Consider the following 14,213-nt stretch of genomic DNA (forward strand, 5'->3'; position numbering starts at 1 on the left):
CCTCAGAATTAAATTTTCAGACAAATATTAACATATGATTTAAGGAAAAAAACAAAGACCTAGTTTCTTAACCAGATAGATTGAAGTCTAGAGGTTTTTTTCCTTTCTTTTTTTCTCTCAAAATTGAATATGAATATTTTTAGTTGAAAGTTAACAGCTAGAATAATTTTCTATTTGTTTAAAGAGTCAATATAGGATCTCTTAGTGGCTTATATAAAAAAGAAGATGTGGTATGATTGCCAATGAGACAACTATCCACAAAAGACCAAAATGACACAGACATTAACAACTATAGGTCACCATACGGCCTTCAACAATGAGCAAAGCCCATATTGCATAGTCAGCTATAAAAGGCCCCGATAAGACAATGTAAAACAATTCAAACGAGAAAACTAACGGCCTTATTTATGTAAAAAGAAAAGGAAAAAAATGAACGAAAAACAAATATGTAACACACAAACAAACGACGACCACTGAATTACAGGCTCCTGACTTGGGACAGGCTCGTACACAAATAATGTGGCGGGTTAAACATGTTAGCGGGATCCCAACCCTCCCCTAACCTGGGACAGTGGTATAACAGTACAACATAAGAACGAACTATAAAAATCAGTTGTAAAAGGCTTAATTCATCAGATGGACAAAAATACAAGTGGATGTGGCCCGGTACTTATACATCCCAACACAAAAAGACACAATGAACAGATCTGAGAGTACTTGCAGTTATCTGTGTCATACTACAAAAGTAAGTATGTTAAAGTCAGCCTCAGCTGTTTAAACAAAAATTTTTCTTAGACATCCAATTCTACATGTACTGTCAAGGCATGGTATGTCATTGTTTGAATTAAAGTTGTTACATAAATTAAATAGAGATTATTCAGAGTTAATTTTTTAAATGTTTGATAAATGTAGTAATTTTGGTATTGTTTTTGTATTGTTTGTATATTTATTTGTTAATTTTTTGTTTTAGGCCAAAACAGACAAAGTTAGAAAAACTGAGGATTTACTGAAAAACCCAGAGGTTTGTTTCTACAGTGGTCTATCTATGAAATAGCCAGGACAGTTTAGCCTTATCTGAGCTACTTTCTCTTGCATTTACCCATTTACGTGCTAACATACCTGCCCTGGATGGCCAATTCCATTATCTGCCGTACAATTTGTGCTTCCATATTTGAAATGTCCCCTTGTTTTCATATAAACTAGAAGTAATTGATTGTGTAAGGGCACAATATTTACAAGAAATCACTGCCAATCAGTTAAGGAATGGTGTGTCATTGACTTCACACTATATACTGTTGAGTAAAGATATATCATTCACTTCACTTTAAGTATACTGTTCAAACAAGATTTGTCATTGACCTCACACTACACTTTTCTTGCTCCTATATTCAAAATATCTGTTGGGCTTACATTTTACAAATGTATAAATTGTATGTCTCTGTGCTCTCTAGGAAAATGTTCAAACTAGGCCATTACTGAAATGTCTAATTGTACGAATTTCCTTTCTGTCAAAAATATGATTGCAGTATGTATGAGTCCTCTTAATACACCATCAAGATTAAAAAGATGAAAACAATTTTCCTTTGTCTTAATCAGAAATAAAGATTTAGATAACTTTGATATATTGTTTATATTATACATTTCAGGCCAAATATGACTTGGATCAAGCACTAGTTTTATGCCAGATGAATAATTTTAAAGCAGGAATTTTGTATCTTTATGAAAAAGCTCATTTGTAAGTAATCATTCAAATTTATTATCTCATCTACATCTGCTCCAATAGTAAATATAATTTCAATGTTTCTTTGTATGAATAAACTTATACATGTATTTTTTTGCTGTGCATGTTGATTTTGTGTCATGGAATTTTTATATCACATCTTGGTTTTTTCTCAAGAATCTCAAAATGAACCTATGCCTCTTTAAACCAGGACTGGTACTGAGTGTGCATGTGAGGACCGAAATTAATATTTAGTAGAATGCCTGCAAGTCTACTCTTTATACATGTATGTTATATATCAGCAATGCAAAAAGCAATCGTCTCGCTAGTCAATATCAGATTTAATAGAATTTTTACCAAGAACATCTATGGTATGACATGTTTTACTTGTGTCCATTATGGATTGATAATACAAACTCTCTAAAGACATCATTTCAGACTATTGAGATGATTATGTCTATAAGATTTAAGTGATGCACACATAATTACAGAGTAAGATTTAAATAAAGAATTAGTATTTTCCTGAAGAAGCTATGTGAAGTAGAGATGAATATTTTATTGTTTCTCATACAGATATCAACAGATATTGAGGTACCATATGGAGCATGATGATTATGTTCATGTCATTGATACATGTAAAAAATTTGGGTAAGTCTAGTATTCATGTATTGACTACAAAAACACCCTCTTACTTTAAATATAGTACTGAATACTAACCAATCTATAACTTATTAAAGGTAAACATATTTCATGCCAAATAAGGTCATCATTTATAATATTTAAAGTCTTTCAATAATTTTGTAATCAAAAATAGTTTTAATATTTTATTTTATTTTATATGTATTAACAACAGTCAACAGTTATATATCACACCTGAGAATAAACCCACTTTTACTCATATTTAGTTAAATTACTTTTTTAAGTTACATGGATTGTTGCTCTTGGTAACAAATATTTTGTGCATATTCAGGATGAGAACAAATCAATAACTCAAACAAAGGTAGGTTCTGCAAAGGGAGTCAACCTGGATGAAGGGTGGAAAATTTGAAATAGGAAATGAGGATAATGACGGGTGAAATGTAAACAGTCCATCTTCACCTTTTGTAGAGTTTTTTTCTAGGGTTATTTAACATGCAGAGAGTGTATTGGTTATGAATATAACTGTATTAAAGGTTATAGTTTTTGTCTCGCTTGACAGAGTCAAAAAGCGAGGCATAGGTATGCTGTTTCCGGCGGCGTCAACAATGTATCAGTTTGTGATTAGGTCTAATTTATAGTAAACCACTAGTGGTAAATCAAAAATATTTGGTATGCAGGTGTATTAGCATTTGCACATCTCATTACTAAGGAGATTAGTTGGCCCCGCCCCCTCAGTTATGGTCTATTGACTTTGAAACTTTTGCTTAAATATCATGTATTAGTTTGTGATTATGTCAGTTTATGGGCAACCACTAGTGGTAAGTTAATGATAATTGGTTTGCAATTGTATAAACATGGCATATCTCATTTCCATGGAGATTTTTTAGCCCTGCCCCCTCAGTTATTGTCTATTCACTGAAATGTTTGATTAATGTTTTCATGTATTAGTATGTGATTAGATCAGTTTATTGGGAACCACTAGCAGTAAGTTAATGATAATTGGTATGCAATTGATTAAGCATTTGTTTATCTCATTTTCATGGAGATTTGTTGGCCCTCCCCCCTCAGTCATGATCTATTGACTTTGAAACTTTTGCTTAGTTTTCATGTTTTAGTTTGTGATTAGGTTGGTTCATGGATAACAACTAGTGGTAGGTCAATGATATTTGGTATGCATGGTATCATGGAGATTATTTTACCACACCCCCTCAGTTATGGTTTCTTAGCTTTGAAATTTTGCTTAGTTTACATGCATTAGTTAGTGTTTAGATCTGTTTAAACTACTAATGATAAGTCAATGGTATTTGGTATACAGTTGTATTAGCATTGGCACATATCATTCCCATGGAGTTTGTCTAGCCATGTACTTTCAGTCATGGTTCATTGACTTTGAATATTTGCAAAACTTACATGTTAAAGTGTTGCTATTTTAATTTCAACATTAGCATTATTGAAATTACAAAAAAGTGAGACATATCTCTGTAATGACAGTTTATATTAAGATAATTGTATATATTGTTTACAAAAGACTTCAATTGAGATATTGTCCATTTTATTGTAGTGCACAGGATTCCAATTTATGGGTACAAGCCTTGTCTTACTTTGCTAGAAAGGAAGAGAACTGTAAACCACAACTCATGGATGTGTTAGCTCGTATCCTTATGTAGTCTCTTTTATACTGGAAAATTGTGAGATGTAAATTGTTCCAAAGCACATATTGTTCTTACTATGTTGACCTATTTGACAAAAATCCTATAAAAAATAATTACTTTTGTCAACATCAGAATGATACTGGGGATTGATATTATATAATTATCAACTTTTAATGATGTTGATAAAAAGTCATATAATACAACTGGGTCAAAATCTTTAATTGTTTTTATATGACCGCAAAATTTGAAAAAATTTTCGTCGTATATTGCTATCACGTTGGCGTCGGCGTCGTCGTCGTCGTCCGGCGTCCGAATACTTTTAGTTTTCGCACTCTAACTTTAGTAAAAGTGAATGGAAATCTATGAAATTTTAACACAAGGTTTATGACCACAAAAGGAAGGTTGGTATTGATTTTGGGAGTTTTGGTCCCAACATTTTAGGAATTAGGGGCCAAAAAGGGCCCAAATAAGCATTTTCTTGGTTTTCGCACTATAACTTTAGTTTAAGTGAATAGAAATCTATGAAATTTTAACACAAGGTTTATGACCACAAAAGGAAGGTTGGGATTGATTTTGGGGGTTTTGGTTCCAACAGTTTAGGAATTAAGGGCCAAAAAAGGGCCCAAATAAGCATTATTCTTGGTTTTCGCACAATAACTTTAGTATAAGTAAATAGAAATCAATGAAATTTTAGCACAAGGTTTATGACCACAAAAGGAAGGTTGGGATTGATTTTTGGAGTTGAGGTCACAACAGTTTATGAATTAGGGGCCAAAAAGGGGCCCTATTAAGCATTATTTTTGGTTTTTGCACCATAACTTTAGTATAAGTAAATAGAAATCTATGAAATTTAAACACAAGGTTTATGACCATAAAAGGAAGGTTGGGTTTGATTTTGGGAGTTTTGGTCCTAACAGTTTAGGAATAAGGGGCCCAAAGGGTCCAAAATTGAACTTTGTGTGATTTCATCAAAAATTGAATAATGGGGTTCTTTGATATGCCGAATCTAACTATGTATGTAGATTCTTAATTTTTGGTCCCGTTTTCAAATTGGTCTACATTAAGGTCCAAAGGGTCCAAAATTAAACTTAGTTTGATTTTAATAAAAATTGAATCCTTGGGGTTCTTTGATATGCTGAATTTAAAAATGTACTTAGATTTTTAATTATTGGCCTAGTTTTCAAGTTGGTCCAAATGGGGGTCCAAAATTAAACTTTGTTTGATTTCTTCAAAAATTGAATAAATGGGTTCTTTGATATGCCAAATCTAACTGTGTATGTAGATTCTTAATTTTTGGTCCAGTTTTCAAATTGGTCTACATTAAGGTCCAAAGGGTCCAAAATTAAACTAAGTTTGATTTTAACAAAAATTAAATTCTTGGGCTTATTTGATATGCTTTATCTAAATATGTACTTTGATTTTTGATTATGGGCCCAGTTTTCAAGTTGGTCCAAATCAGGATTCCATATCAAGTATTGTGCAATAGCAAGAAATTTTCAATTGCACAGTATTGCACAATAGCAAGTAATATCTAATTGCACAATATTGTGCAATAGCAATTAATTTTCAATTGGAGTTATCTTTCTTTGTATAGAATAGTAGTTGATAATATATGTTGGAAATTTGCCAGACATTACTATGATGTCATTTTCTATTTTTATTTGCCAATTACTTTATGTAAATAACTTCATTGGAAATTTGCCAATATAAAATGTTGCTGATGAAGCTTTTTTTCCTTATCTTATCTAAAATGTTTTAGATAATGTATGTTGGAAATTTGCCAGACATGACTATGATGTCATTTTCTATTTTTATTTGCCAATAACTTTATGTAAATAACTTCATTGGAAATTTGCCAATATAAAATGTTGCTGATGAAGTTTTTTTTATTGTTTTATACAATAAACAATGTATATTCACTTTTACTACCAACCAATCTTTACCATTCAGTGATAACAAGCACTTTATTTTACATTTTAATATTTTATGATGTATTTAAAAGAGTAGTTATTGTTGCAAACTCCATTAGAAATTTGAATTGATATCAGTTTTGGAAAAAGGGAAACGGGGATGTGAAAAAGGGGGGGGGGGGGGTTAAATTTTTCTCATTTCAGATTTCATAAATAAAAAGAAAATTTCTTCAAACATTTTTTTGAGAGGATTAATATTCAACAGCATAGTGAATTGCTCAAAGGCAAAAAAAAAACTTTTAAGTTCATTAGACCACATTCATTCTGTGTCAGAAACCTATGCTGTGTCAACTATTTAATTTTAGATTTAAATAAGAAGAAATCTTTAATTGATTTGTAAAATCTTGACATTTGTTTTGTGTAAAAAAACCCATGTAATGTCAAAAATTTGATCACAATCCAAATTCAGAGCTGTATCACGCTTGAATGTTTTGTCCATACTTGCCCCAACTGTTCAGGGTTCGACCTCTGCGGTCGTATAAAGCTGCGCCCTGCGGAGCACCTGGTTGGTCCTGTTTTCAAATTGGTCTACACTAAAGTCCAAAGGGTCCAAAATTAAACTTAGTCTGATTTTAACAAAAATTGAAATCTTGAAGTTCTTTGATATGCTGAATCCAAAAATGTACTTAGATTTTTTATTATGGGCCCAGTTTTCAAGTTGGTCCAAATCAGGATCTAAAATTATTATATTAAGTATTGTGCAATAGCAAGTCTTTTCAATTGCACAGTATTGCGCAATGGCAAGAAATATCTAATTGCACAATATTGTGAAATATCAATTTTTTTTTAATTAGAGTTATCTTTCTTTGTCCAGAATAGTAAGCAAGAAATATCTAATTGCAAAATATTGTGCAATAGCAAGATTTTTTTTTAATTGGAGTTATCTTTCTTTGTCCAGAATCAACTTAAATCTTTGTTATATACAATATACAATGTATATTCACTTTTTACTACCAACTGATAAATTAAAATAATCTTTACCATTCAGTGATAACAAGCAGTTTTTTTACATCTTAATATTTTATGATGTATTTAAATGAGTAGTTATTGTTGCAAACTCCATTAGAAATTTTAATTGAGATTAGTTTTGGAATAAGGGAAAGGGGGATGTGATTAAAAAAATTGGGTTCAATTTTTCTCATTTGAAATTTCATAAATAAAAAAGAAAATTTCTTCAAACATTTTTTTGAGAGGATTAATATTCAACAGCATAGTGAATTGCTCTAAGAGAAACAAAAATTTTAAGTTCATTAGAACACATTTATTCTGTGTCAGAAACCTATGCTGTGTCAACTATTTAATCACAATCCAAATTTAGAGCTGAATCCAGCTTGAATGTTGTGTCCATACTTGCCCTAACCGTTCAGGGTTCAACCTCTGCGGTCGTATAAAGCTACGCCCTGCGGAGCATCTGGTTACATAGGCGGTAATGGTAACGTTTTTTCCTGTAGCTCAGTCCATATCGTTAACTTGGATATGTATGATAGCTTGTTTCGAAGCTGTGACATTTTCACATATGTGGTTAAATTTTCGGGGTACGAAGTGAGAATACTTTTTCCGTAAATTAGCAAACCCCGAACATCACTACACAGAGATTTTTTCTTTACACGTGACTTTTGAGTTCCTCATTTCAAGGCGCATTAGGGATGTTGTCCCATATTATTGTTGACTTTTGATTTCTGCTAATACAATGAATGATTCATCATTCCCAGAGGTATGATATTCACTGAGGCCAATGGCCAAGGGCGAATGTCATATCTCTGGGGTTGATAAATCATTGGATCAACTGAAATCAAAAGTCAACAATTATTTTATTATACCGGTATATCATTTTATCTATTCAAATTTTCTAGTTTTTGCTCAAGTTACTTTTAAAATGGCTCCATGTTTTTATACTTAATATACCTGCTTTTGCAATTACTAACTTTCATAAGTTGAAATAGTCAATAAAGTTTACTAAAAATACACTGACAAAAAGAAGAAAAGGAAAGTTTTCAAGACTATAAAACTTATTAAAGCTAAATTGTTTGTTAAACTAACAAAATACTATAAGGGAGATATATAGTGATAGTTGACTTCTGCCTCACAGATCCAAAACATTATTTAATTTGGTAACTGCTTCTTGTCCAAAGATTTCCAGAGTTTGTTCCCAATTTATTACACTTTCCCTAACATTTATCCAGATATTGACAAAAAGAATTTGTTACCACCATTACTGGTTATCCAAACATTGGCCCACAATTCCACTGCAACACTATCTGTTGTCAAGGTAATAACTTGTATTATAAAACAAGAGTAAAATAAGACGAGTAGTAACAATATTTATCAGATGTCTTGTTTTATTTTGTATTGATGATAATTGTAGTTTTAATAATCCTATAAATATGTATATATAAAAAAGAAGATGTGGTATGATTGCCAATGAGACAACTATCCACAAAAGACCAAAATGACACAGACATTTAAAACAACTATAGGTCACGGTACGGCCTTCAACAATGAGCAAAGCCCATACTGCTATATGTCTGTCTAAATAGTGTGATAACTATTTTTGATTATTTACTATTCTGTAAAAAAAAAGACATTTCTTTTTTTAAATTTTTATTTTTATTTTTTGTTATCTGCAGTGTTGACAAAAACAAACCTATATAAAAATAAGGAGATATGGTATGATTGCCATTGAGACAACTATCAACCAGAGTTCAAATCACTTGGAGTTAAGCAATTATAGGTCCATAGTCATTTCTTGTGTGTGCAATTCTAATCCAGAACAATATTAAAATGAAATGAATGTAAAATCTATATACCATTAATATGTCAGACTTTGGTTATTTAACGACTATATCATAAGCAGACTTTAATTATTTTAGGACTATATAATAAGAAGACTTTAATTATTTTAGGACTATATAATAAGAAGACTTAAATTATTTTAGGACTATATAATAAGAAGACTTAAATTATTTTAGGACTATATAATAAGAAGACTTAAATTATTTTAGGACTATATAATAAGAAGACTTATTATTTTAGGACTATATAATAAGAAGACTTCAGCTTGAAAATGACCAAATAACTGAGGATGAGAGGCTTATAAAACAGTATAGGGAAGATACTGAAAAGAAACGAGCACAAATTGAGGAACTAAAAACTACGTAATTATTTTTGACATTTTATTTTATATACAGCTTAGATAGTTTTGAAATTGAATATGAATATATTACTGCAAAACCATAAAGACACAGTTGATTCTTTATTGTTTATCATAAAAAAAATATGTACAAGTCAAAAAATTCAAAATAGCGATAGGTATTACAAATAAAAAATCATGATGCTTACCATGTACTTTACAGAGCTACATTTGGTTGAATTGTTAAGGTAAATGAGATTTGGGTAATGATCTAAATGCAGAACATCCTTTTTGGTTTTATTCAATAGTATTGAGAAATTCTTTATTGGTTAGATTTAAGACTACAGGACCACTTTTACTCAATTATACTGTGGATGCCTTTATTCTTCTTTGATCATTTTATTGTGATTGGATTAAACTAATTAATTTCAGAGATACTTAATTTCATTGTTTTATTCTTCATTCCTAACAATTTAACTAAAAAAACTTATTTCGTATCTTGATGAATTGTTTCCTTTCTACCTACTAAATTTATACATGAAATGTTTATCTAAAGAACAATAATGAATCTACATATACCTATAATACTATATGTCTGTTTCAGAGCAAAGATATTCCAAGCAGCTAAGTGTAGTATATGTAATCACCCACTGGAACTTCCATCTGTGCATTTCCTGTGTGAGCCTCATTCATTCCATCAACAGTAAGTTAGGGTATCTAAGATATTCCAAGCAGCTAAGTGTAGTATATGTAATCACCCATTGGAACTTCCATCTGTGCATTTCCTGTGTGAGCCTCATTCATTCCATCAACAGTAAGTTAGGGTATCTAAGAGATTCAATTATCACCCTTCAAACAGGATGTTATACAGTTAACCAAATGAACATTTATTGGAATGTGAAAAGTCTTTCAGAAGTTTAAATTGGCTGAGTAAATGAGATCAACAGGCTATACAGATAATTTATCTACATGATTTGATACTGTTATTTTTATATCAGGAAATGTTTGTACTTTTAAAAATATACATGTATACAGTTATATACATGCTAGTAAAGCATTTGAAATCTTGTGAGCAGGCTTACATTTTAAAACAAAGAAGTTCAATTATAACATAACATTAATTTATTTGTTATCAATGGCAGAATGAAAAAAAAGCAGTTATGGCCGACATTTCCAACAAGACAACACTGTAGAAATTGCATTGCTTGAAAAAAACATCTTTCATTTCATTCATATAAAGTTTATGATTTTGTTTTACAGTTGTTTTGAGAGTTATGCTGAGAATGATTCTGAATGTCCAGTGTGTGCAGCAGAAAACAGGTCAGTACAAGTGTGATGAGAAACTGAAATACATGGTAGTATTATTTGAAAAAGTGAGAAATGACGGGGGAACTTGTTAAGTACCAGGCATTGATCTACCTTTTAAGTTGTTTCTCATATCTAACAGGTTTACAAGTACATAATTTTAGCAAAATATTACAAAACTTTTTTGTTACAATATCAAAACTAATTATATAAAAGCATTAGGTAAGGAACAAAATAAGCTACAAATATTGATAGGTTATGTAACTCCTTTTTAAGGGATTTGATTTTAAAAAATTGCAGGAAAATGCTGACTCTGACTTTAACCCTTTATTAAGTATTGGCATTATTTTGGTCTCAAATCTTCAGAAAAAAATCAAGAACCTGCTTAATGGTTATGACTTTTTTGTGAGCTATTGAAGTGTTCTATGAAAAGGGAAATGGGTGAAATGGGGCAAAATAGTTAATCCTGTATCGTAGGGAAAACACAAGGAGTCTAAACATCTGACAAAAATTCCTAAACCTGACCCGACTACGTCCTTAAATTGTTCTTAAGGTGGTACTAAACACTGTGACTAAAATTTATTCCCCATGTTTAATTTTCTTAAAATTTTGACAAAATGTTTACTTTGATCCTTAGACAAAAATATAAAAATTTCAAAAAACTTGAACCACACACTTTATCGGGAAAATTTCATTGGATATACATATGTATCATATATAACAGTTTGACAAACACTAGTTTTGATCATAAATAAGCTTAATATTTCCTTAACAATAGAATGTGATTAAATTGTTCAGCTGAATTTTACAGTTATCTTTGTAGTGTTATGTACCACCTTAATTGAAATAATCAGTAAAGTCAACATATATTTGTAGGACTCTAAAGTGCGATGGGGACGCTAAAGTACGATGGTCACGCTAAAGTGCGATGGTCTACGCTAAAGTGCGATGCCTACACACGCTAAAGTGCGATGGTCCGCGAAAGTATAGACATAATAAACGTACTATTGATTATGACGTGAACAGTCTTTTATACAAACATAAATTGAACATGCCGAAAGATAAATGTAGAAAAAATTGATTAACAACTCAGTTAAACCAAATGTCCATGACTTGCTCATTTTAAACATAACCGTGCTTTGTCGGCTGAGGCAAATGTGGTTTTTTTGGGGGTGCTGAAAGAAGGACTTTTGTCCTGCACTCGACTATCTTACTATACAGATACAAAAGCATAGGCATACGTATCCTTTATCCTGTTTCTATTAGAAGCTAACGGATACATTGAAATACATGTAATTGTTTATGTAGCAGTTTACCTTCCGGTCCTCGTTAACATATTGTCGATTTTATTAAAAATTAAAGTCGGTAAAATAAAAGTATATATGATTTCATGCGTAAATCATAAATTGTCTGCTAAAAAATTAGTTTGTACATTGTAGGAAAATACAACCTGTATTTGTATTCGCTGTGAAAAAAGAAGAAAGCTCAGAGAACATTGCATTTCTCTCATTTAAATTAAGAATGTTATAAACAAATAAATGTTTCACAATAAAGGATTTGTATTTGTAATTTACAATGACGACGAGAGATATGCACATTAAGGATAGACTGTGTGAGCGGCAAGCTTCATCAATTATCCAATATTTGATACGCCCGAATTTCTTCTTAATTTAGAAACAATCACTTAAGCCTACCGGTAATTATAAAGCCTATCACATATGTTATAAAACCTTATCATACCGTAGGTTTTGCAAAAAGACTATTTATTACATCCATGTTCTATAAAGTTTTTAGCCCTTTAATATGACCCTTTTGGTCCATCGCACTTTAGCGTGATAAACCATCGTACTTTAGCGAACAAACAGCCGTCGCACTTTAGCGTGATACATCATCGCACTTTAGCGTAGACCATCGCACTTTAGCGTGACCATCGCACTTTAGAGTACCATCGCACTTTAGAGTCCTACATATTTGTTCCACCTTTAATACAACAGTCTCAGGAATTTGTTATAATATAAGAGAACATTTCTTTCACTTGGAACCTATGTTATGTACAAACTTCTATTGTATGACAGTTCAGGTACTCAGAGAATGAGTCACAATCTTTTATTCCCAAAATTGTAAAGAACATGAATGAAGGGACATGAGGTTAATTTCATCAAGATCGTAAATAATATCATATTTCAAATTTGCTTGAAAGTCACAGATTTATCTTCCATGTCAGAATTAAGCAAAGTAAAGCTTTTGATTTTTCAAGGTTGTACACAAAACAGTCTGGTGTTTACAATTTAGGTTTGTCTTGAAAGATTATTTTTTATACTGAATTTAAAATGGCAGGAATTTATGTTTTACAGGAAGATAATGGACATTATTAGAGCACAAGAACAAAGTAAAGATTTACATGAATTTTTCCACAACCAGGTTAGTTAATTCAGTCAAACTCATTCAATTTAAAACACACACATTTTGACCTAAAAAATATAATGTTTTTTTATGAGACAAAAATAAGACTCATACCAGTATCAATTCTGATAAGGGATCCAATTGCTACCAACATTGAATAGTATAATGATGTTATCTCCATGAGAATAGTATTCTGATCTAAACCAGCATGCTTCCTTTGACCAAGTTGGATTTCATTAAGTATACTGTCTAGAGCAGTGACTTACTGTGTCTGGGTTCTTGTTTTTGATCCCCAGCTGCTATAGGTTATTTTGAAAGAAAAGTCAACTTCTTCTGATATATTTGGCAATAAAACTGAAAATTCCACAGTGAAGAAACGAGATTAAAGGATTTCAGGGTTCAACGTGAATATCACATGATTCTCATGTTAAAGTCATCAGAAACCTCACATTAAAAACAAATATGCCTATGTTTTTTATAACTAAATGGATAGTTTTCATTATGCAACTTATGTACATACACTTTTTTCTGTCCACATTTAGAAGAAGTTTACTTATTTTTAATTGCTTCCGGGAAGCCGACATATTTTCCGTATGCATAGTGACCTAAGCGTAACCCTCCTCGTAAAAATCCGGTGATTGCAATATGCATGTATCTGTCATTAAAATAACAATTATCTTATTGTACATGTTAAACACGTGCTCAATACCCATGCTTTTTGTTATTTGTTTACTATAAGGTGACAATCGGTAAACTTCGGCTTCTAAACACGGCATTTAATGAGCAGCCATATTTGTTAAATCATAACAGACAGAGAGAAAAAAAATTGACGATTATACGATATATTTGCGTAAAAAATGAGAAAATCATGCACTGAGGACTAAGTTTATTATATATATATGCATTGGATCCAGAATTGGATAAACATTATTTTTCACCACTCACTCGTTTCATACGACTTTTAAAAAAAATCACGTTAGAAAAAATTGTCGTGTATATCAAGGATCAGTTACTTTGTAAGCTTTATAGGACAATACTTTAAGCAGTTTTCCAAATTGATTATTGAATTTCTATGCACTTGCCACTTAGTTATACCAAGGAGTAGTGGGTTATAAGTTAACTCACAGCTCTATACCAGTATTATGTGGTTTAAAAGAGGGTATTATCATTTATTTCCCTCACCTAAACAAGTGAATGAATACAAAGAGTGATATTATCTATTCTCTCAAGTCTTCGGGTATTATGGATAGCTGTATATTTATTATGGACTTTCATAAATGGCATACATATGAGATTGTTGTATTTTTTTTCAGTTGGAGCGATCCCAGGATGGATTTTCAGTGGTGGCTGATTATTTTGGAAGAGGTGTTTTTAATAAGGTATTAAATAAGTAT

General features: G+C 31.2%; 1 protein-coding gene across 2 annotated transcripts in view; it reads left to right on the top strand.

Moving 5' to 3' along the window:
• LOC139498612 (vacuolar protein sorting-associated protein 11 homolog) overlaps positions 1-14,213 on the top strand; it is a 50,702-nt gene that overhangs the window by 28,393 nt on the left and 8,096 nt on the right. Inside the window, exons 19-28 of one of the 2 annotated variants that reach the window (XR_011657975.1) lie at positions 971-1,021; positions 1,647-1,735; positions 2,294-2,368; positions 3,921-4,012; positions 8,165-8,250; positions 9,015-9,136; positions 9,716-9,814; positions 10,372-10,469; positions 12,754-12,837; positions 14,133-14,198. Coding sequence is in view for 1 of the 2 variants with exons in the window: in XM_071287083.1 (XP_071143184.1) it covers positions 971-1,021; positions 1,647-1,735; positions 2,294-2,368; positions 3,921-4,012; positions 8,165-8,250; positions 9,015-9,136; positions 9,716-9,814; positions 10,372-10,431; positions 12,771-12,837; positions 14,133-14,198 (807 nt within the window). In the remaining variant the exon portion in view is untranslated. The remainder of the gene's footprint in view (positions 1-970; positions 1,022-1,646; positions 1,736-2,293; positions 2,369-3,920; positions 4,013-8,164; positions 8,251-9,014; positions 9,137-9,715; positions 9,815-10,371; positions 10,470-12,753; positions 12,838-14,132; positions 14,199-14,213) is intronic. The other variant, XM_071287083.1, reaches the window with a different exon arrangement.

The sequence above is a fragment of the Mytilus edulis genome, chromosome 12 (assembly GCF_963676685.1).
Source record: "Mytilus edulis chromosome 12, xbMytEdul2.2, whole genome shotgun sequence".
Classification (NCBI taxonomy): Eukaryota; Metazoa; Mollusca; class Bivalvia; order Mytilida; family Mytilidae; genus Mytilus; species Mytilus edulis.